General features: G+C 46.6%; 4 protein-coding genes across 9 annotated transcripts in view; 2 read left to right on the forward strand and 2 right to left on the reverse strand.

Moving 5' to 3' along the window:
* LOC105570040 (alpha-protein kinase 1) overlaps positions 1-766 on the reverse strand; it is a 10,692-nt gene extending 9,926 nt beyond the window's left edge. The window contains exon 1 of one of the 5 annotated variants that reach the window (XM_012026967.1): positions 663-766. The gene's annotated coding sequence lies outside the window, so the exon portion shown is untranslated. Of the gene's footprint in view, positions 1-204; positions 290-662 lie in introns of those variants that run through there. The other 4 variants (XM_012026964.1, XM_012026966.1, XM_012026968.1 and 1 more) reach the window with 4 other exon arrangements.
* A 428-nt stretch (positions 767-1,194) lies between these two features.
* On the reverse strand, positions 1,195-2,656 carry LOC105570039. Its single transcript, XM_012026963.1, has 4 exons — positions 2,139-2,656; positions 1,938-2,051; positions 1,706-1,862; positions 1,195-1,604 (listed from the first exon to the last, which is right to left on the reverse strand). The coding sequence occupies exons 1-4, from the start codon at positions 2,460-2,462 to the stop codon at positions 1,420-1,422; spliced, it is 780 nt and encodes a 259-aa protein (XP_011882353.1). The 5' UTR covers positions 2,463-2,656; the 3' UTR covers positions 1,195-1,419.
* Positions 2,657-4,526: 1,870 nt separating this feature from the next.
* Positions 4,527-8,184, forward strand: LOC105570038 (origin recognition complex subunit 2). Its single transcript, XM_012026962.1, has 9 exons — positions 4,527-4,857; positions 5,331-5,405; positions 5,478-5,684; positions 6,122-6,396; positions 6,496-6,710; positions 6,786-6,915; positions 7,255-7,495; positions 7,570-7,800; positions 7,864-8,184. The coding sequence occupies exons 1-9, from the start codon at positions 4,764-4,766 to the stop codon at positions 8,061-8,063; spliced, it is 1,668 nt and encodes a 555-aa protein (XP_011882352.1). The 5' UTR covers positions 4,527-4,763; the 3' UTR covers positions 8,064-8,184.
* Positions 8,185-8,919: 735 nt separating this feature from the next.
* Positions 8,920-20,342, forward strand: part of LOC105570037 (protein roadkill) — an 88,839-nt gene continuing 77,416 nt past the window's right edge. The window contains exons 1-2 of one of the 2 annotated variants that reach the window (XM_012026960.1): positions 8,920-9,285; positions 9,770-9,855. The gene's annotated coding sequence lies outside the window, so the exon portion shown is untranslated. Of the gene's footprint in view, positions 9,286-9,349; positions 9,599-9,769; positions 9,856-20,342 lie in introns of those variants that run through there. The other variant, XM_012026961.1, reaches the window with a different exon arrangement.

The following is a 20,342-nucleotide window of genomic DNA, read 5'->3' on the forward strand; positions in this document are numbered from 1 at the left end:
GGGATGGACGCACGGACGGTAGGGAGGGCGAACGGTCAACGAGGCGGGAGCGAGAGAGAGACCGACTGCCATTATGTACTATCGAATCACACACACATACACACACACACACACACTGTCGAGAAGGGACGAATCCCCGACGAATCGCGATCTTTTCTTCGATCGCGTTCGTTCCCGTTCTCTTTCTTTCTCGCGCGCGTCTACCTGCGTCTCGCTCCCCTCTCTCTCTCTCTCTTTTCCCGAACACGTTTCTTCCAGACTACGACACGAGGAGCCTCGGCAGGCGCTTCTACTCGTGACGACGCGCCCCGCGGTCGGCCGATCCTGGGCCACCCATTTATGTAAACGCGACGAGCGACGAGGACGGCGCTCGCCGCAGCATCGCGAACGTCACGCGAGACTCCGCGATCCATCCGCCAGGGGGGTTGCTGCCCGGAGGCGGCCGCGAGGAAAGCGCACACGTATCCCCCCTGGCTCACTTTAACCTTAATCGCGGGGCCAGTCGACCCTGGCGTAACGAATCGTCGATCGCCCGCGGATGGCCCCGGGTCGCGCGCGCCCAATCCTCCTGCCCGAGCGGCTCGCGACGGCCGACCCTGCCCCGCGTACGCGCGTCGCCTACCACACGGCGTGTCCCGCACACAGGTCCTTTATTTACTTACAACGAATCACACGACTTTTCCGCTAACAAATCTCTCTCTCTACTGGGAAATTTTTCTATAATGCTCCGCCGTTGCCCCCCCACGGGATTCCGTAGCTGGTGGTGCGCGCCCGCGACTGCGCACCAGCCGGATGTCGCACGCGCGCCGCCCGCGGCTTCTCCCCTAGGCGTCGTCGACGTCCGGTCTCGGGTTCTCGCTGGCGGCGAGCGCGACGAGATATCGGGGACGAACGGGAAATGGAGAGCGACGGGGAATACTCGCGGCTCAGCCTCGCGATCCGCCCCGACGAACGTCCCCGGTTTCGTTCGCGTCGCTGTCGCGCTTCTTCGACTTCCACGTCGATCGCGTTCGTATCTCGCGCGGCCGAGCGGAAGCGCGTCACGTCAAACCGATGCGGCCAACGGACGCGCGCCAATTTCCCCATCGCGACTTCCGCCGTTCAAAACGGTAGACCGTACAGTACGAGAGAGCGCGGTAAAGCGTAGCTCGACGGCTTCGATACCGAAAAATAATCGACGGCACGAAACTTGTATTTTCATGAGATTATGCAAACGTTCTTATATTACCATTTATATTTGTACATTTCTTCCATTAAAAGTGCGCATCGCTCAGTTTAGTATGCGTGAGGCGAAAATTTGTAGAATCTCTTGAGAAATTCTGGCACAAAATTCCTTACTCTAGTCACTCGAGCTAAACTAAACTCGAGTCGTATTCAAATCGTACGTATAACGCCTAGAATGCCCCGAGTTGTAATAAGTTACGTTTTACAGCTATGCTTCCTCGATCTCCTCTTACGCTCACGAATGACGCCGAACAGTGGATGCCTCGTTTTCAAATTGTCAGGGAATTGCACGCCGGCGTTATCTGTCGACACCGGCTTTACTTCCGGCGCTCCCGTCAGTTTTCTCCTTACCGACAAGAAACCAGCTGGCTTGATGTTTACTGTACAGGAAGCAACGATATCAATACACGTACACAACGGAGCAATAATACAATATAAGAGAACATGCGAAACAATCGTTTCCTAGCGAAAAGCCTGTTACCAGTCTTGTATTTCAGGGCATCCTTCGTCGAGTTCAAAACGCACGTGACACTGTGGCTCGCGTTATGCGCGACTATACAATACCGTTCGCTCTTAATTCTGAACTTTGACTTCTCCCCGAAGTCAATGGTCCGGCCATGAAGCTCCTGCGGTTCTATCTGCGGACAACACTCTCAGAATCAATACACTCGGCGTCAAGAACAATCGCGGTCTTCCACCCCGTCCATGCTTACCGATCTGGGAACGTCCATTATCCAGAATTCCTCGCTGTCCGACACGTCCTCCAGGCTAAACGTGGCGGATTTACTGTCCACGTTCAGCGCCTCCCTTTGAGCCATCTCTACGAGCTGAAGGAAGAGGAAGAGTGCAGCTGTTTAACTTTAACGATTGAAAAATAATTAGAATCTGAATCAAAAGCCGAACGGTCCACTCACTGTGCGCGGTCTGGGCAAAGCCGAGGCGGCCGGCGACGCTCCGTCAAGCGTCTCGCTCAATCTGCCAGTGTTACTGCTCGACTGTTGCGCGACGTCGTCGCTCGTCACGTTACCGTCGGGCTTCTCGGACTTCTTGAGAATGCTCTTGCGCGATTTAACGGGGCTGCCGGCCGTTTTAGACGACCGCGCCTTCGCGTTTATCGTGATGGACCTGCGTTTCGGGTTCGGGGACGGCGGGTCCACGACGTTCTCCATCAACACCATCGACCTGTTCAGCTGCGTGTTCAGCTTCGTCACCGAGTCGTCGCTGACGGAGTCCGTCATCGCTTCGCGAAAGTCTGTCTTGAGTCAGCCGCGTGTACCAGTGCGACGGAACGACGACCGTCGCCGAGACGCATGCCGCGCGACTGATAGGTTATGTGAGGTTACGGCGCGTCACGGCCGGTTTCCATGAGTGCAGACTCTGCGTTCATCTGCATTGCAGAGCAGCGCATTCGATAAATGTGCCAATCAACTTGCAGCTTTTCCATAAAAGCTGCAAGTCGATTGGCTACACATTTCTCGGGACTAGTACTTGGACACAGTTCTTGGAACGTGGACACAGGCCTTTAGGACTCAGACACAATGAAAAGGAATAATTTTAACCTAAGATGACAGTAAACATATTGAAGCCATGATATAATTTAATACACAAGTTACATTTTAAAATATTTACCGTAAAGTTGCTCCGTTGGCGCCCGATGCCTCTTCTAGGCCACCTCCTCCACTCAGATTTGGCCTCCGGCGCAATCGCGAAAACACAAAGATCGTTCGCGCGATTGTACACTCCCGTTTGCAAAGCCTATTTGAAAGTACACATTTTGTTCCGTCAAGTTCGCCTCCGCTTCGAGTCGGCAAGTATTATATCCCAAAAACTGCCAAATCTCGTGTGGCCATCGACAGGAACGGACATTTAAGTCTCGTCTACATAGAAATCGTAAAGCCGTAGTCGTAAGAATAGTCGACCATGATTGGTCAATTCTTATGTGTCTGACGAAATTGACCAATCGCAGTCGATTATTCTTACGACTACGACTTTACGACTTCTGTGTAGACGAGGCTTTAATATACTTGATAGACTAAATACTTGATCAAATGGGCTTTGAAAAGTCTTTAGTTCGATCATTTAAACGGCACTACCGAACGCGACGAAAATAGAAACTTTGTTATACGCGCACTCTTGTTCGTATAATTGTCAGAGAGATTATTTCTTGGCAAGCGATCGATACATTATAATTTTCCGTTATCATTTTACCCGACGAGTCGTGTATTACCTTGCGCTTTTGATCGCGTTTTCTCTTCAAATTCCGCGTGATACTCGTCTCGACGAATCACCGTAGAAATCAACGATATATGACTACGGATCGCGGCAATTACTTAAACGCGATTGATAAATGTTAATATATTTCGCACGAGACGATCGAGACTCTCGTAGGAAATGATCGCGTTACGACGCGAAGGCACGCGAAACATTCGACTCGCTCGACTAAGGCCCGGTCTACAATGAGTTGTTAGTCGTTAGTCAGAAGTCGGAACTATATGTCGGTCCTTTTTCTTCCACCCAGAAAGGAAAAGGATCAACATATAGTTGCGACTTCTGACTAACGACTAACGACTCATTGTAGACCGGGCCTAATTGTAAGCCGCGCCAACTGATAGATTTTTTCGTCCGAGGGGCGAGGTGTTTACGGTGCTACGTCATTTCGTGGAATCCGGCGCTCGGCTTTCGACCGAGTTGTTTACGGCGCTCGGTGAAACAAGGCCACGCCGTAGGGATCGTTCACGTGGTTCACACGGCAACAGTTGAACGAGTCTGTTGTGCCCGCGCCGTTCCGTATATCGTATTATTTCTTGATACGCGTTCGCGTCAAGTACGGGAAGAAATCGCGGTCGCTCTCTGCGAATAATTAGTGATCGATATCATCGCGTGATTGCTGAATCCCCGATTTACCATCTATACTCGGTGAGCCAACAATATCAATTAATCTGTACTGTGATATTTACTCATCGACAGTTTAAATTAATACATCGGCAATTTCTATTGATGAAAATTCGTACCATTGGATAAATTTACATGGAATGTACCGAGTGCAAATTAGTTTGTGCGATCGTGTATTGTTCGTGTTTCCTTTCCTGTCGCGTGTGATTAATATTGAGGTGTTAAGCCTTGTGTCCACGATTCAAGAACTGTGTCCAGTTCCAAGAAATGTGCGACCAATCAACCTGTATCTTTTATGGAAAAGCTGCAAGTTTATTGGCTACGCATTTCTTGGAACTAGAACCAAGTTCTAGCATCGTGGACGCAGGCCTTTAAAATTAACGGCTGAAAAAGTAACTAACAGTAAAGGATCGTTCGCATGGATTACGCGGCACGATTGGTAGGCCGTGTTGCCTCTCTTCGCGCGCTATGCGCAGCGGTCGTAAGATCGCTCACAAATGGCGCCAAAACGGCAATTCGCGACGGAGATCACGCGACGGAGAAGCTCGCTCTCCGGACATCGATTCCTCTTGCAATTCCTTTGGTGTCCTCTGGCCTGGACGTGACACGGAGGGTTGTATTCGCGCGGGTTCGCGTCGGCGTGAGAGATGGCTTCCGCCAGAAATCTGAGGAGGTCCACGCGGGTTAAAGCTCACGTGAAATACGCGGAGGACAGCAACGAGGAAGCACCCGAGGACACTCGTAAGATTGTTTTCGGTTGTCACTGAAAGAATCCGTTAGAAACGGGAGCTCGATTTATCCCGCACTTGAAAACAAAGAAAAATTTTCATCTCCCGTTGAAAATGTAAGATTAAGATGGAGAGAAGTTTTAAATAATAATGGAAAGTATATGGGATTGAAAATGAAATGTCCATTCCTTTTTGTTTCATTTTAAAAGTTTCTTTAGAAAATTGCTTTATTTGTGAAATGACCCAGTATTAATATAAATAGTTACGCATGTAAATTAGAGCTCTAATATTCTAATTCTGTTCTATTGCTTGCATCTGTTTGATTTCTTTTTCTAATTAGTTTCTCGAAAACGATATTTGTCCAATGTGAATTCAAGTGGAGACCAGAGAATTTCGTTCAAAATACTGTTCGATAGCGCTTAAAATTTCATCTGTGTTTATTGTATTACTCTGCCAATGTAGCTTGTGTATTGTTTGTTTTTGCAGCGCGAGGCAACGCACTGAATGCTGAGGTAGAAAAGCAGCTTGAGGATGTCGAAGAGGATGTGCAGAAACCACATGGTAATCGATGAAGATTTATACACAAATTTATCGCTTTACTCCTGTCTGACACTGTGCCTTAATACGCTTCAGAATTATTCTCCGAGAAGGACGTGTGCGGAAGGAAATTGTACGGATTTCAAACGCCAACAAAGAGGAACAGCATGATGCTTAAAGCCAATCAGTGCCGTACACCCGAGACCCCGAAAAGTCTCAAGGCATTTCCAGTCTTAAAAATCGTTCTCGATAAGATTGTAAAGATAAAACCTGAGAGTCAAGCGAGCAGCAAGGATACCAAAGGTGTGTAATGTCTCGTAGTGATTTCGGTTGCTTGCACTAGTGCACCTTGAGTGCACACCAAGACTTGTACACAGCCAATTCTTATATTTAAGGATCGTTTTGAATATCTCTTGAAATATTTTGTAGTAAGGTAAGTTATCTGTAAAGCATCCATGCGGACCATTTTTTTGGCTAAATTCTCTCTAAACATGTATTTGAGACAAAGTGAAATACATAAAAATTGCCAGATACGGTCAATAAAAATCTCCGATGTTGTTAATTACTGCTGGCGACTTTTAAGAATATTCTCATTAGTATATAAAAATGGACTATAAACAGACCTTAGTGTGCGCCCAGTGCGCACTAGTGCAAGCAATCGAATTTGCTAACAGAGATTTTGCTGCAAATTATAAAATAAGTTGCTCGCATCTGTTTAATTTCTTTTTCTGGCTAATTAGTGTCTCGAAAACGATATATGCCCAGTGTGAATTCAAGTGGAGACGAGAGCGTGTCAGAAGACAGTGAATATGTACCGTCGAACAACGAAGTCAGTTCAGAGTCTGACGAAACTACCGATAAAAGTGAGGACAGCGAGAGTTCTGACGCGAACACGAAAAACGACGCTAGACGGGCAATTAAGCAAAAAGTATTGAAATCTTTGCCAAGACGCGAGGTGCAAAGTACACCTAGGAAAGCGGGAAGAGGCCGTAAAACCGTCGCTTACAGAGATTATGTAAGTTATTAACAAGACTATCTTGAATACTTGCCAAATTATACCCAAATAATGTTTTAGTTACGATCTCTTACATTTAATTAATTATTTATTTTAAAGCACATAAAAACCGACGAATATTTTGAATCTCAATCGGAAAAGACGGTTACATCTGACCGTACGTTAGGAAGACTCAGGAACGCTCGTCTTACTGAAGAGACGCTGGACGAATTATTAACGAATCAAAGTCATATCTCTGCGTTACATAAGAAACGTATTTGCTCATTGACAGAGAACTCTAGATCTTTCTTTCCTATGTGGCAATTCATATTGGAGTAAGTATTAAGCGGTGCGGTTATGGAAAAAACTTATCTTTCGATGCTGTATTTTAAAACGTGTCTATATTTTAGAGAAGGTTACAGTCTGCTACTTCACGGAGTGGGCTCAAAGATGAATTTAATGAACGATTTCCACAACGATATAGCGGATCATCCAACCTTGGTTGTAAATGGATTTTTTCCCAGCTTAACGTTAAAAGATGTTCGTGAGATACACGTTGCGTTATTAATTAAAAAGATACGACAGCGAATTCGGCAGCTTGCACTAGTGCGCACTGAGTGCCTACTAAGGCTTGTTTACAGTCAATTCTTATACTTAAGGATCGTCTTAAATATTTTTTTAAATACTTCCTAGCCAGTAAAATGATTTATATAGCATTCGTACGGACCATTTTTTTGGCTAAATAGTTTTTCGACATGTACTCGAGATGACCATAAATATAAGAGTAGTTTCAAGCCTTGGTATGCACTCATTGCGCACTAGTGCGAGCTGCCGAATTCGCTACAAGAGACACGTAGTATGTATTAAATATTATTTCAGATACTCGATAACATAATAACGGAATTATTGGATGTAGATTGTCCAACAAACCCAAATGATTGTTTAGAACTTATCGAGACAGTCATGAAAGATAATCCGGATGATCGGCTTTACCTAATAATCCACAATATAGACGGCATAATGCTGCGTTCGGGTAAAGTTCAAAATGCTCTCGCCAGTTTAGCAGCCGTTCCGAATATCCATGTCGTAGCGTCTGTCGATCACGTAAACGCGCCGCTCCGTAAGTTACATTTTCTTCACGCTAAATTGGGGCTGATGTGCCGCGAATTTGATGTCACTGATTTGTCATTTCAGTTTGGGACCACGTAAAACGCGCAAAGTTTAATTTCTATTGGTGGGACGCTACGACCTTATTGCCGTACCGAGCGGAAACTTCGTACGAAAGTTCCCTGTTGGTTCAACAAAGCAGTGGACTCGTGTTGTCTTCCCTCCAGAATGTCTTCCTGTCTCTCACCTCAAACGCCCGAACGATTTACCTGATCCTCGTCAAGTATCAATTGAGCAACAGCAGTCACAATTTCGCAGGTGATTATCGCTCGGCTATCGTTTCGCTAAGTCGCAATGGATAATTTATCGATGCCGTTTTAGGGATGCTGTTCAAGGATCTGTATCGAGCAGCGCGCGAACAGTTTCTGGTCAGCTCCGACTTGGCATTAAGGGCACAGTTAACTGAATTTATTGATCATAAATTACTGCGAACTAAACGCACAGTTGACGGCGCTGAACATCTGTCGATACCCCTCGACAAGACTCTCCTTAAACAGTTTATGGAGCAGCACGGATCGTAATTTGTTTGATGAACTTAATAAAGTATGTATTTTTGTAAAATAGTCGATAATAAGAAACAATAAGAAACTAATAGTTTAATGACTACATTAAACTGTTAATTCCTTTATTACATATCGCTAATATATCGCGTTTTACTCGTATTTATGTATGAAATGTATGATTTTTTCTATTTTTTTTATTAAAAATCCACAGGTCTATTGAAATGACGGAATTGTCTTGTTGTGTCTAATCAATCGATGTAAATTACAACTGCAAAGTTTTAGCAACGAAATATCATCTTTCACTACCGCAAATCGTGATAGAACTGGAGCTCGTTTAATTCCGTTCTTGTCAGATAGAGGGGGGGGGGGAGTTAAATATTCAAGAAATATTTTTAATTTGACACAATAATTCTCCCGTCAAAACTCAAACCGATATCCCTTCAACGCAAAACCGGCGCGTTCCCGTTTCACGCGTGGTGCGCACGATGCATCGTTTATCTTCATTTAGCGTCGTAAATAACAAGGCTAAATGATGCATTACGTATGCACCATGAAATGGAACGCACTCGCAGTTCGCGTTAAAATAAAAAAAATGGGATAAACCCGAAAGTGCCGTTCGCGCGCTGTTCAAACGCGAGCAGCGTCACGTGACCGGCGAAGTCGCGGCGCGCGCACGCGCGTGCCGCGCGACGTCCCGCCATATTGCGATTCGCGAAGTCGGCGCGAGTCAAACGAAGGCGCCAACCGTGTCCGCGCGTCAACACGCCCCTTTGTGCCCGCGATAATCCGACGCCGCGCGCGCGGCAGGAGCGGTTTTCGTCGCGGTCGCGCGATGAGCAACGGGACGGCGTTTCCGCGCGCGAGCGTCGTCCCCGGGACGACGGTGTCGCCGGGTCGCGCCGGGGCGGGATCGCGCCGCGGCGGTGTTAGGTTAAGTTGCCCGCAGCGGAGCGCGGCGCCGTGAAGTCAGACCCGCGTCGACTGCGACTTCGATAATCGCAGTCGGTTCGAAAGTCGCGACCGGCGCCAACGGTCGGTCGCCTGGGTCCGTCGGTCGGTCGGTCGTGCGTTCGGACGTTGTCGCGATCAGATTCTCTCGCGCGTGCGAAAGGGAAAGGAGACCCGCGTCGCTCGCGCGGCCGCCGTCGTGAGATCCGCGAGGTGGATGGCGCACGCCGCTGCCGGCATCGTCAACGTAAACAACGCGCGCTGCTCGCATGACCGCTCTGACCTTACACTGGTAAGTCGCACGCGCGCGCGCAACCTTGACTTTCGGATCGAGTTTGTGTACGGGGAGGAAGTGAGAGAGAGAGAGAGAGAGACAGAGAGCGAAAAAACGCCGCACCGAGTCGCGAAGCCAGCGGCGTACGTACGCGTTTCTCTGCGGAAGCCGCGATGTCACCGGCGAGACACGCGCGAGGCTCGCGTTCGTGTTGGAACGTAGGGGCGTGAGGACGTTCCGGGAGCTTACGCGCCGCTGCCGAACCGTCGGCGTACCTGGCATACGGGATCTTGGAAATTGATGAGAGAGAGAGAGAGAGAGAGAGAGAGAGGTAACGCCCGGAGATACTCCGTTTCTCCCCTCGCCGCGATCTAGCCGAGGGTAGTTGCCGCTGGACCGCGCCGGTTACGCGGTTTCTCGATCCCGTATCGTTTTGCGCACTGTCGCCGGTCAGACAAACCCACAAGCCGGCACGACTGATAAAAGGATTTATTTGTTGCAGATCGCGCTTGACACTGGAGTGAGCTTGGTGACTGTCGTTTGTAACACCACGTCGATTGCTGAACTCCCTTCATTGAGTCTCCCAGGGTGAGTACGTTAAGTTCAGTTAAGCGTTTCTCCTTTTCCCCTTCGAAGGAAGGGAAACGCCGGGGAACGTTAATCACTTTCAGCCAGTGTGGAGCAGCGAGTGCCTGTACTTGTTGCGCTAAGCCGAATTCGCAAACGTGTTGCTGTTGTCTCCTTGTATGTGCGCTGGATTTCACGCAACGCAGTCGTTACGCACTGTATCTGAAAGAACCTTGTGTACAGGTATGTTTAATCGGTAGAACGCAAAATGCATCGCACAATGCCCTTTTCTCTGTTAATTTCTCCTCGCTGCGTGATCTTTCGAACGTGTCTGACAAAGAGCAGCCTCAAGGTTCTTTCGCACACTTGGCTGTTTTGACTGGCGCTCCGAGATGCCCGGTACTCGCTTCGTGGACTTTACGCTATCGTTAGGAGGACACGAAACAGTATTATAGACGTGTTCTGCTTAATTGAGTTAGCTATTGCAAGACCTATTGCTGCCTGATCGCGGTGCAACGTGATTCTTTTCACGCCGTTGTCACTGGCCAAATTTGACTGTTAGGGAAACGTTGAACGCTTCCCTTTGCGTGAAAACGCAGTAAGTATCATTACTTTTGTGCCGAGGATTAAATAAACAAAGCTACGACCTTCCTGCATAGCTGGGAGAGGTGTTTTATGAAAAACATTTCTTAGAAAGAGCAATTTCGTCGACTTCTAACGAAAACGTACGACTCTCGCTTTCGAAAGCGTCACCGATCCGCCTGACGTACAAATCGCACGGGGGATGCTATTTATAATCGAGTCTATCGACGATCTTCAAGTTTTTTCTTTTTTATTAAAATTTTATCACCTCGCGCGAATAATCCGTCCCTTCTCCGCTGGAGATGCTCGATTCTACGAGTGTGAAGAAATTCTCGCGGCAGTTGATTTCGGATTAATTGGGCGTATTTTTATAGAGCGATATTTTTGTAATATTTCATAACTTTAATCGCCGTGGAAGGATACCGTTCGCACATTGCGAGAAAATTAATTCCCAACGCGTGCCGACAGATCGCGCGCGTTGTCCATCTTGGCGTTTGGCCTAACGACGTTGTACAACCAGAGAAAAGATTTAGCAGGGCTGAGAAAGTTACTTTATAAAAGTATCTAGTTACAGTTTTTTTTTTGCTAAAAATGTACCTAGTTACAAATTACCAATTCTGAAAAGTAACGCGTTACAGTTACTCCAAAAAGTAACGAATCGTTGCTTTGCAGTCACTTTCTTGCAATGAAAATAAAAATATCACGTCTGCGTTTGAAAATGTCATGTGTCGATAAGAGCGTTTATGTGCGAATGCAAGACCCAATGCGATCTGTAGAGGTTTAAAAAATATATAAAGTAACTATTAATGCAACTGTTAAATTAGTTGCTAGTTGTCGAAAAAAAAAATGTAACTGCGTTAAGGGGATGCTGGAGTGATTCTGCACTTTTGGCACCTTTTGCTCCTAGAACTGCCAATTCGTGAAAACATTTGTGCAATATACAAATTACCACTATTCGGACTAAATCAGAGAACAGCGTGGTATCATTGAAATGAAGTTTAGATGCCTAACAAAAAATCTATTCACTCGAATGAGTTACCTAACTTATAACTTATTTGAGCGAATAAACTTCTTGTTAAGCTCCGAAGCTTAATTTCAATGATACCATGCTGTTCTTTCACTTAACCTGAATAGCGGGACACTCGGTCCGTACACAAAAGCCACATAATTTGTGTATTACACAAATGTTTTCACGAATTGACAGTTCTAGGAGCAAAGGGTGCCAAAAGTGCAGAATCACCCCAGCATCCCCTCAAGTTACAGTTACAGATGGAGAGAAAGCAACGAAGTTAAGTTAGACTTACCAAAAAAAAAAGTAACCGTAACTGTAACTTCGTTACAAGTAACTTCCCAACCCTGAGATTTAGTTAGGTCAAACAAATGAGATACGTTGAAATCATGTTTCTTTGAATCCATTAAACTTTGATTTACTTCTGCTAAAACGTTTGTTAGATTGGAAGAAATGGATATGAATTCTCTCGGAAATTCCAGTTCTCGATCAAATGAAATTTCGGCTGAGGTAAAGAAATCGTTTCTCTGAGATTAAATAAAAGTCTAGCAGGGTCCAAGTTCAAACAGATCTGCTTGATTTCAAACAAACTTTTCTTCCGGGTGTAGACCGGTGGAATACATCTGATATAAAATCCGGAGAATTACTTCAACCTTGCCATTTAAACGCTACTTTAAACCTTATTAAACATTAACGTGGCTTCCATGAATATTCAACGTTAGTGGTACGATTTTCTGTTTATCGCGACTTTCCAATGCCCCGAGTTACCGTTTGATTTGACCCGCGCCCTCGCCGATCTGGAAAACGTTTTCGCAAAACAATATCGTATTTAAATTTCGAATGACGAGAGCGTCCGGCTTTCAGGAATGAGAACAATCGGGTTTTCACTCGGCGCGTCTCGGGATAACGGCGGCTCTCGGGAGAGCGGTCTCTTAAACGGGCGTGGAACTACACTCGTGAAAGTTGTCAAATTGTCCCAGTTGTCTAACATACAAATCGCGACGCCGAATTTATAACCGTTCCACGGAACTCGCGGGTCGAGAGAGAAAGAGAGATTTCTCCCAAGTCTTATTAAGATCTCTTTATGGCGCGGAAGTAACTTGTCCCTCCTCCGATAGACACTCGGCTCGTGGGCGTCGAGAAATGCTCACTGAATCATTCATTGAAAACCTCTCCTCCAGATAACGCCAGATCGTTAAAGAAAAGCCTTATTAATATTTATCGGACGGCGGGGAGGTTTCGCAAACAATTGTAGAAAAAAAGGGAGAGAGAGAGAGAGAATCTCGGCGCGTCCGAAAATTCAGGCTCTAAATTGCGCGAGCTCGCGGTCTTCTCGATAGAAATTATCTGGTAGAAATGATCGTAGAGATTGAAATTTGATCGATCGAATCGGTGATTCTCGAGGAAAGTTCCTCGATTTTCTCGTTAATTAAGACCGATATCCAGCTTGTGAACGCTGGCAACAATTTCGGGCACGCGAAAGCCGGGAAATCTGCAAAAGTTTACTTTCATATATCGATCGCGTATCTTTCTCTAACTCCGTTAACGTCGCGCAACTGTTTCGCCGATTTCACTTTTGCCAAGACAAACTAATTTCTCTCCGAGCTACGATTCCCCGAGAAAACCGTCGCTCGATAGCCGCGAGATTTGATGCACGAGCGGAATGAACGAACGAACGAACGAGGGAACGGAGGGAGAGATTTGCTTTCGCCTCGAATTCGACGTCGCTCGCACGCTCGCTCGCCCGCCCGCCCGCTCGCGCGCGCGCGCGCTCGATTATGAAACGTCCTGTACGAGGCGATACTTTCACTATCGCGGCCAAGTTTCATAATTATTATTATCGAGGCCATACGTAGGTCGAAGAGGAGACTGTCAGGAGACGGAGAAAAGGGCTTGGCTCGTCTCTCGGTAACCGTCGCGTCGAACAATAGCGCCTTAATTAGAGGAAAGAGGACTCCAATTTTATTTCACGCAAAATGCCCCGACGGCACTTGCGCACAAAAGCGATACGTTCCCCGGTGTAAATTCGTCATTCAACCAAAAATTTACCGGGGTCTCCAATTGCGACGTTATTCAAATTTAATCCCGACGATTTCGCCTCGTGGCTTTGCTTTTAATAGAAATTTAATTAGCGTCTCAATTCCCGTGGCGCTCGCCGTCTATTACGAGCTGCGACGTGTAACGAGCGTTCGTTCGATCGACGTTGAATCCACCGAAGAATCTGTCGGTTGAAAAACGGGGTTAGTGACGAGACACCCCGCGCGCGCGCGCGCGCTCACACACACGAGCGCGCGCGCGCGGACGCACGTGAAACTTTTGTCCTAGCCGTATCGCGGCTTTGTTACGTGTACGTGTCACGTTGCGTGACCGAGAAATCATTTTTCCAGCGTGATCGCCGCGCCGATCACCGGTTAGCAATTCCCTCGTCAAGGCTCGTTGTTGTCTCTCTTTCTCTATCTCTTTCCTTCCACCGCTCCGTCTCCCTCTCCCTCTCTCGCTTTGTCTCCTGTCTCTATCTCGGACGATGCACGTGCGAAGTAACGTTCGTGTAACTAGTTTTGCTCGTATCTAATATCCGCCGTGTGTGGCGTCATTGGTGGCTCCATTAACGAGCGAGGAGCTAGGTCGACGTCGACATGCGCGCCTCGTTCGGATCTCTCTCTTTCTCTCAAAGTTTAAACAGTTTCAATTCTTGCACATCTTTCTCACGAAGATCTTTTCCCCGCGGCAAATGCTCCATCGTCGCAGGGGACCTGGGTACTAGAATAAACGGAGAGTAACAAACAGGAGATCGATGATCGATAGGTAGGAGGCAGTCCGTAAGAAAGTTGGTCGATGATTAGATATCCTCGTTCAGGTACAGGAATAGCGAGCAGGTAACCGAGGGGAGACGCTATTATGCGGGGACGTGTCTAAGCCGAAGCCGGAAGGCTCGGAGTCAGCCCGCGCGCTTTCACGATTAAGCTCCGGGCTTTGCCGTCGTTTACGAAAGCCAGGCTCAAGATTGTCCGATTCGTCGGTAAAATTTCATTCCAAATAGGACCCGCTTATTCGAACGGGTCGCAAGATATCGGTTATTTTCCGTGGTCTGATAATCTATTGGGCGGGAGAGTAGTGGCTGCGTGCGATACTGGATTTCAATTAGCTTATGGTGCGTACACACACGTGTGCTTTCGACGAATGCGCCGCCTCGGGCACGCACGACGGCGACGACTTTCGACGCCGCGTACGATAACGATTTGATTCCGCATGCGACAAATATCGTCGACGTTCGATTAATCAATCGCGACGGAACGGGAGAGGGGAGGGGGAGGGGGGCTCTCCTCGAGGAAGGGGGTGATAGTTGTCCCAGACGAAGGAAGGAGCCCGTCCGAGGTCGAGTCGGGGTTGCTGTATGTGCACGAGCATTGCGCAAGAGCATTCACCCCGCTCAATACTCAGCGACGGCACACAGAGGTACAGAACTCTGAAAATGTACGGTGTATATACGAAAGAGAGGAGTGAGAGGGAGAAGGAAGGAGCGTGGGAAGCCGAGAGATCCCGGGGATGAGAGAGAAAGGGAGAGAGAATGGAGCAGGAAGAGGAAACCGGCTCTAGCGAACCACCCCAAAATGGGTTATTCCGCGTTTGTATGCGTCTATGTACGTGCGTATATCCACTTTGTACACAACCAACCCCGCCTTCGACAGCGCACCAGCAAACCGCTCGTATTTCCTATTTCGTGCGACGTACGATACGTATACCGGGTGTCCTGGCTGTTGGAGAGAAGGCTCGAAGATGGCGAGTATCCTCGTGGTGGAAACTTTTCGGAAAGATTTTTCCTCTCGGCAAAAACCGTCCAGGCTGGTGAAGCTCGATTTAGAGTCGGCCAATCTACAAAACGCTGTTATTTGAGGTTCAAAGAGAGAGAGGAGAGGAATTTTTGCAAATTCAAGAACGAAATCAGAGATTCGACTGGATTCGAAATAGTATTTCGACTTGTATGCGAATCGGTTTTAGGTCACAGATTTCTTCAATGGGGCGAACACGCGGAAGAGCTTCGTACGAAATTGCCGTGGAAAAAAAAGTCACATTTTATGTTCAAAATTTGCTCGCGCGGAAATTCCGAAGGCCGAGCCTTTCGTAATGTATAATACGCAAATCTTCGCTGACACGATATAATTTTTATCGCGGCACGTGTACGAGTACTTTGATTTTATCGCAACCTGCTAGGTGGAGTCGGTATAATCGGCATTGAGACACTTTCCCACTGCGATACATATTTATTTTCGTGTCCCAGCGAGACATCAAAGCAGGGCGCATCTGTTTGACGAAGAAAAAAAAACGGACGTGAAAGTTTATTAATTTAAATGGTGTACGATGCACAGTAAGCAATTCTGTACTTGGAGAGAAAGAATTTTCCTTTTATCCCGGCAGAGGATAACAACTCCGTTAGCTTTAATTTGCCACAGCCACGACGGCTAATCGAATCAGTTTGCTTGTAACAATGCGGTAATTGTTGCGATCCGAAAGTTACTTGATATCTATCGGGGTGACAACAGTCGATTATCGCGAGAAATCACCTAGAGAGCTTTTATCGCGCGCCACGTTATCCGACATGTAACATTTCGGCGCGAGATCCAATTTCGTGTCGGGGTATAAATCTTCCTTCTCACATAATTCAAAGCAATAGTTTCGACGTAATAGCAGGGCTGATGTCCTTGATTTCGTCATCCGTTACCTTCGTCCTGCCAGTCGGTCCCTCGTGCCAATTTCCCTCGACCTCTGCTTAATCGATTATCGCTTTAGTGCGGTTCGCGGATAGATCTCGCTCGTCTGGAATGATTAAACTCGCTCGAGTTGCCGTGGGCCGTGCGATTTTGCCTTGCTCGCTTGTCAGTCGAGCAGAATATTTGTATCGAACGAATTTACGTCCCAAAATCGACATCCATTTGCATTTTTATTTTATTTGTTTTAAACTACCTGATATTATAATATTTACGAATCGAGCAATTGAACCTTGAAGCGCAAATCTGACGTTCGTCCGTGATCGCCGAACAATTCTTGGACGCAGGCCTCTCGCTTATCTCGGACAATCCGATTTAATTCTGCCGAGGACTGAATGGAAAGGGGAAAGTTACTTGCTTAGCTTATTTGTCGTTCATCACCGAGAAAGGTCCCGCGTCACTCGACCCGCCGCACCATGCCGGCTTCGCGCAAATCGTCGGCATCTGTCCGCGACCGGAATCTGCGAAAGCGAATTCGCCGTCGCGGTGATGGTACTTTTTAGCGATCGCCGGGAACGATACGCGTTTGCCTCCGCGTCGCGAGGGAAAGTGAGCGCGTACTCTCTCGTCGTCCTCATCTCCGTCGCCGAGCCGTCGCGCTCGTCGCGTCGCGGTCTGAAAAAGGTCCAACCGACTTTCTAACGTCTCCGGGCCGATCCGTGACGTACCGTTTTACCGGCCACCAAAAAACCTCGGGCCGTCCCGCAAGACCCGTCGCGTAACGCTCGGTAATTCGCGCGGAGTGTAAAGCGTCGTCTACAATAGGTGGAGTAAGCTTGGCGTAAGAAGTAAGAGTAGGCGTAAGAGAACTACTTCTGGTTTAAGAGAGCTGGAGTAAGGGCGTAAGCGAAATGAATTATTTTTATTTCTTACGCTTACTCTTACTCTTACGCTTACGCTCGACCAATCAGAACGCAGGGGGAAAACTCAGGTACGCCAAAAACGTTACTCCTACTCTTACTTCTTACTCCACGCTTACGTCGGTTATTGTAGACGACGCTTAATGGGTCGTCTACAATTAATGCGTGGAGTAAGCCCGGAGTAAGGACCCGAGTCGAAATTTTGATACTATTTTGACACTTTTAAGAATAATTGGCACCTACTTAGCTGATTTATGCACTTACATAGATCAACAATAACCTACTTTGATGACATTATATTTTTTTAAGTCCTCCCTTGAATCTTTAATTCTAAAAATTTACTTTAGCTCCTACTTAAAAGGACCCACCTTAATGCAAAATTGGCAAAAGTAGAAATTTCCGACACTATCAGTTTTAAAGTAGGAGTAAATTTTGTACTTGCAGTTCGATCTCTTTTACTGTCTTAGGTCCTACATACATATAATAGAATTGAAGGTTCAACATAGGGCCAAAATCTCGACTGGGGGAGTACACTGAGGAAAATGTCCGATTGAATATAATCGGATAATCCAATTACATAATAACAAACGGATATATCCGATGAAAAATATGATCGGTTTTGCAATCAAATTTCGTCGGTAATTGCATTTCATTGGATGTATCCATAATTTAATCGGAAAAATTAACCATCGGAAACGCTACTTAATTGGTTTATCCGATGAAAAGTTTTCTCAGTGTAGAAATAGAATCAAGAAATCAATTTTATTTCTTACTTCTACTTCAGCTCTCACGCTTACTCTCGGCAAATCAGAATGCCATGGGCCAGTGTTAAAATATAAAAAAAATTATACCTGTATTTTAGCTTCCTTTCACCAACAGCTAAAGGTTACACCGAGAAAAATATCCAATTAAATTGTATATCCGATGAAAAATATGATCGGTTTTTTCAGTCAAATTTCGTCAGTAACTGCATTTCATCGGATGTATCCATAATTTAATCGGAAAACGTAATCGGAAAAATTACCCATCGCAAACGCTATTTAATTGGTTTATCCGTTGGAAATTTTTCTCAGTGTACGCTTACTCTCGGCGAATCGGAGCACCGTCGGCCAGTGTTACAAATATTTTTAAAATGACACCTGTATTTTAGCTTTCTTACAGCAAAAGCTACACTGAGAAAAATTTCCAACGGATAAACCAATTAAATAGCGTTTCCGATGGTTAATTTTTCCGATTAACTTCTCCGATTAAATTATGTACACATCCGATGAACTGCAGTTACCGATGAAATTTGATCGAAAAACCGATCATATTTTCCATCGGATATATCCGTTTCTTATTATGTAATTGGATTATCCGATTATATTTAATCGGATATGTTTCTCGGTGTAAAGGTTACGATTGTCTCTGACTCCTTACGCCAGGCTTACACCACGCATTGTAGACGACGCATAACTTTATGAGAGCGGGCGATGCCTCTGCGAACCGCAAGCCGCGATTCCCGGGTTATTCCTTCGTCTCGATGGACCACACAAGTGTCCAATATTTTTAACCGAATTACGAGAGCCGGTCTCGATCGATCGTCGATTTGATCCCAAGGAGGCGCAGTTCGGAGCGTTCACAATGCGCTGAAAAGAGAACGTTCTCTCGGCCACCGGGAAATTTCAACGTAATAAGCTGAGAAACGTCGCGTTGAGATTTTCAGTATGTGGAGCGCTTCACGGTGACGCGATTTTATTTCGCGCGATTGAAAAAAGGCGCAAAAAGGAAGATTTCTCCTTAAACAAAGCCAGATAATCGAGCGCGGCTACTCGTATTTGGGTTATCATAGACGGTGCCGAGGCTTTCTAGCTTTCTATGCTTATGCCAAGGATGTCCACATTACGAAGGATCCCCCACGCACATTTAGCTTCGCGCATTAGTCAGGCCATTATGCGGGACGCGCGACGTGCCGCGAGTCCTCCACCTCTTTCATCTCGTCTTGGCCATTTAACCCTTTTCGCGTTGATTATATTTTACGATCTCTCGTTCGTTGTGTCACGCGTGCGCGAGCCTCTCGCCGGCGTGGCTCGCGGTAGGATTTTCTTGCGTCGGAGTAACATTATCGTCGCTTTATCTTTTTTTTTCCGCTTGATAACTTAATTATTACAGCCTTGGCTCCAAAAGTGCGGAGCCATCAATCGCGGTAGAATAAACACGGGGGGGGGGGAGCGGTGGCTCCCCGAGCCGAAAGTCGATTAAAACGCGCGATAAATCAAATTTAATAAATCGTTTCGATTTATCATATTATCTTTTACGCGGATATTAAAAATTATGTACGGTGGTGCGGCTGTCACGCGGGAATTCGCCATTTATTAAAGGCCGCGCGCGGTCTCGTACCGCCTGGCCATGGCTTTACGTCTTCGCACACGCAACTTTGCGTGGATTAACGGGCTAAAATTAATCACCTTAAACGTACGTCGCAATATCATTTAGTTTTACGGCCCACCCCGCGATAGACGCGCGCGTGTCCGGTTATTTTGGTCCGCTAAAATTTGCCCGCTTAAACACCGCGGGATTATCGCCCGAGAACGACTCGAGACTCCCGCGTTCTCGCGCTCGCTCGCCGCACGTGTAGCGGTGCTTTCGGTCGCGAGCGCTATAAATATTTGGATCAAAAATTGCACCGTCGTCCCCACTTTCGCGATAGCGAGGTCATCGCAAATCGATCGCGCGCTCGAACGCGCGTGTCGCGTCTACTCTTCTCTTTTTTACGCCGCGATGGCGAAACAGCATTTTTGCCACGGCGATTTATCGCGCCGATAGGCCTCCTGACGATTTCGAGGGGGCCTCGTCTCGAACACGTTTTTCTAACGTAAAATCCTCGAAGGAAAAAAAAAATACTCCGACGTTGTGTCATTCTACCGGATCCCCTTATATAATCGCACGATCAACAATCGGCTGTTGTGTTCTTCTTCAACTCTGTTCTTTAACCCGTTAAGCCTTTAACCCAGATCCCTTTTTAAGTCTCACACGAGATAATTTAAATTAATTGCGTAATGTCTTCATAGCCGGGAAGACGTGTGCATCGTTGCTAACCGTCCCAGAATATAGGGAAACAATTCGCCGTTAAGGCCTGCGTCCATGATGCTATCTGAGAAAAGTGTCCGATTAAATATAATCGGATAATCCAATTACATAATCACACACGGATATATCCGATGAAAAATGTGATCGATTTTTCAGTCAAATTTCATCGGTAACTGAATTTCATCGGACGTGTCGATAATTTAATCGGAAAAATTCACCACC

The sequence above is a fragment of the Vollenhovia emeryi genome, unplaced genomic scaffold (genome assembly GCF_000949405.1).
Source record: "Vollenhovia emeryi isolate VEMERY1.0 unplaced genomic scaffold, V.emery_V1.0 DF939122.1, whole genome shotgun sequence".
Lineage (NCBI taxonomy): Eukaryota > Metazoa > Arthropoda > Insecta > Hymenoptera > Formicidae > Vollenhovia > Vollenhovia emeryi.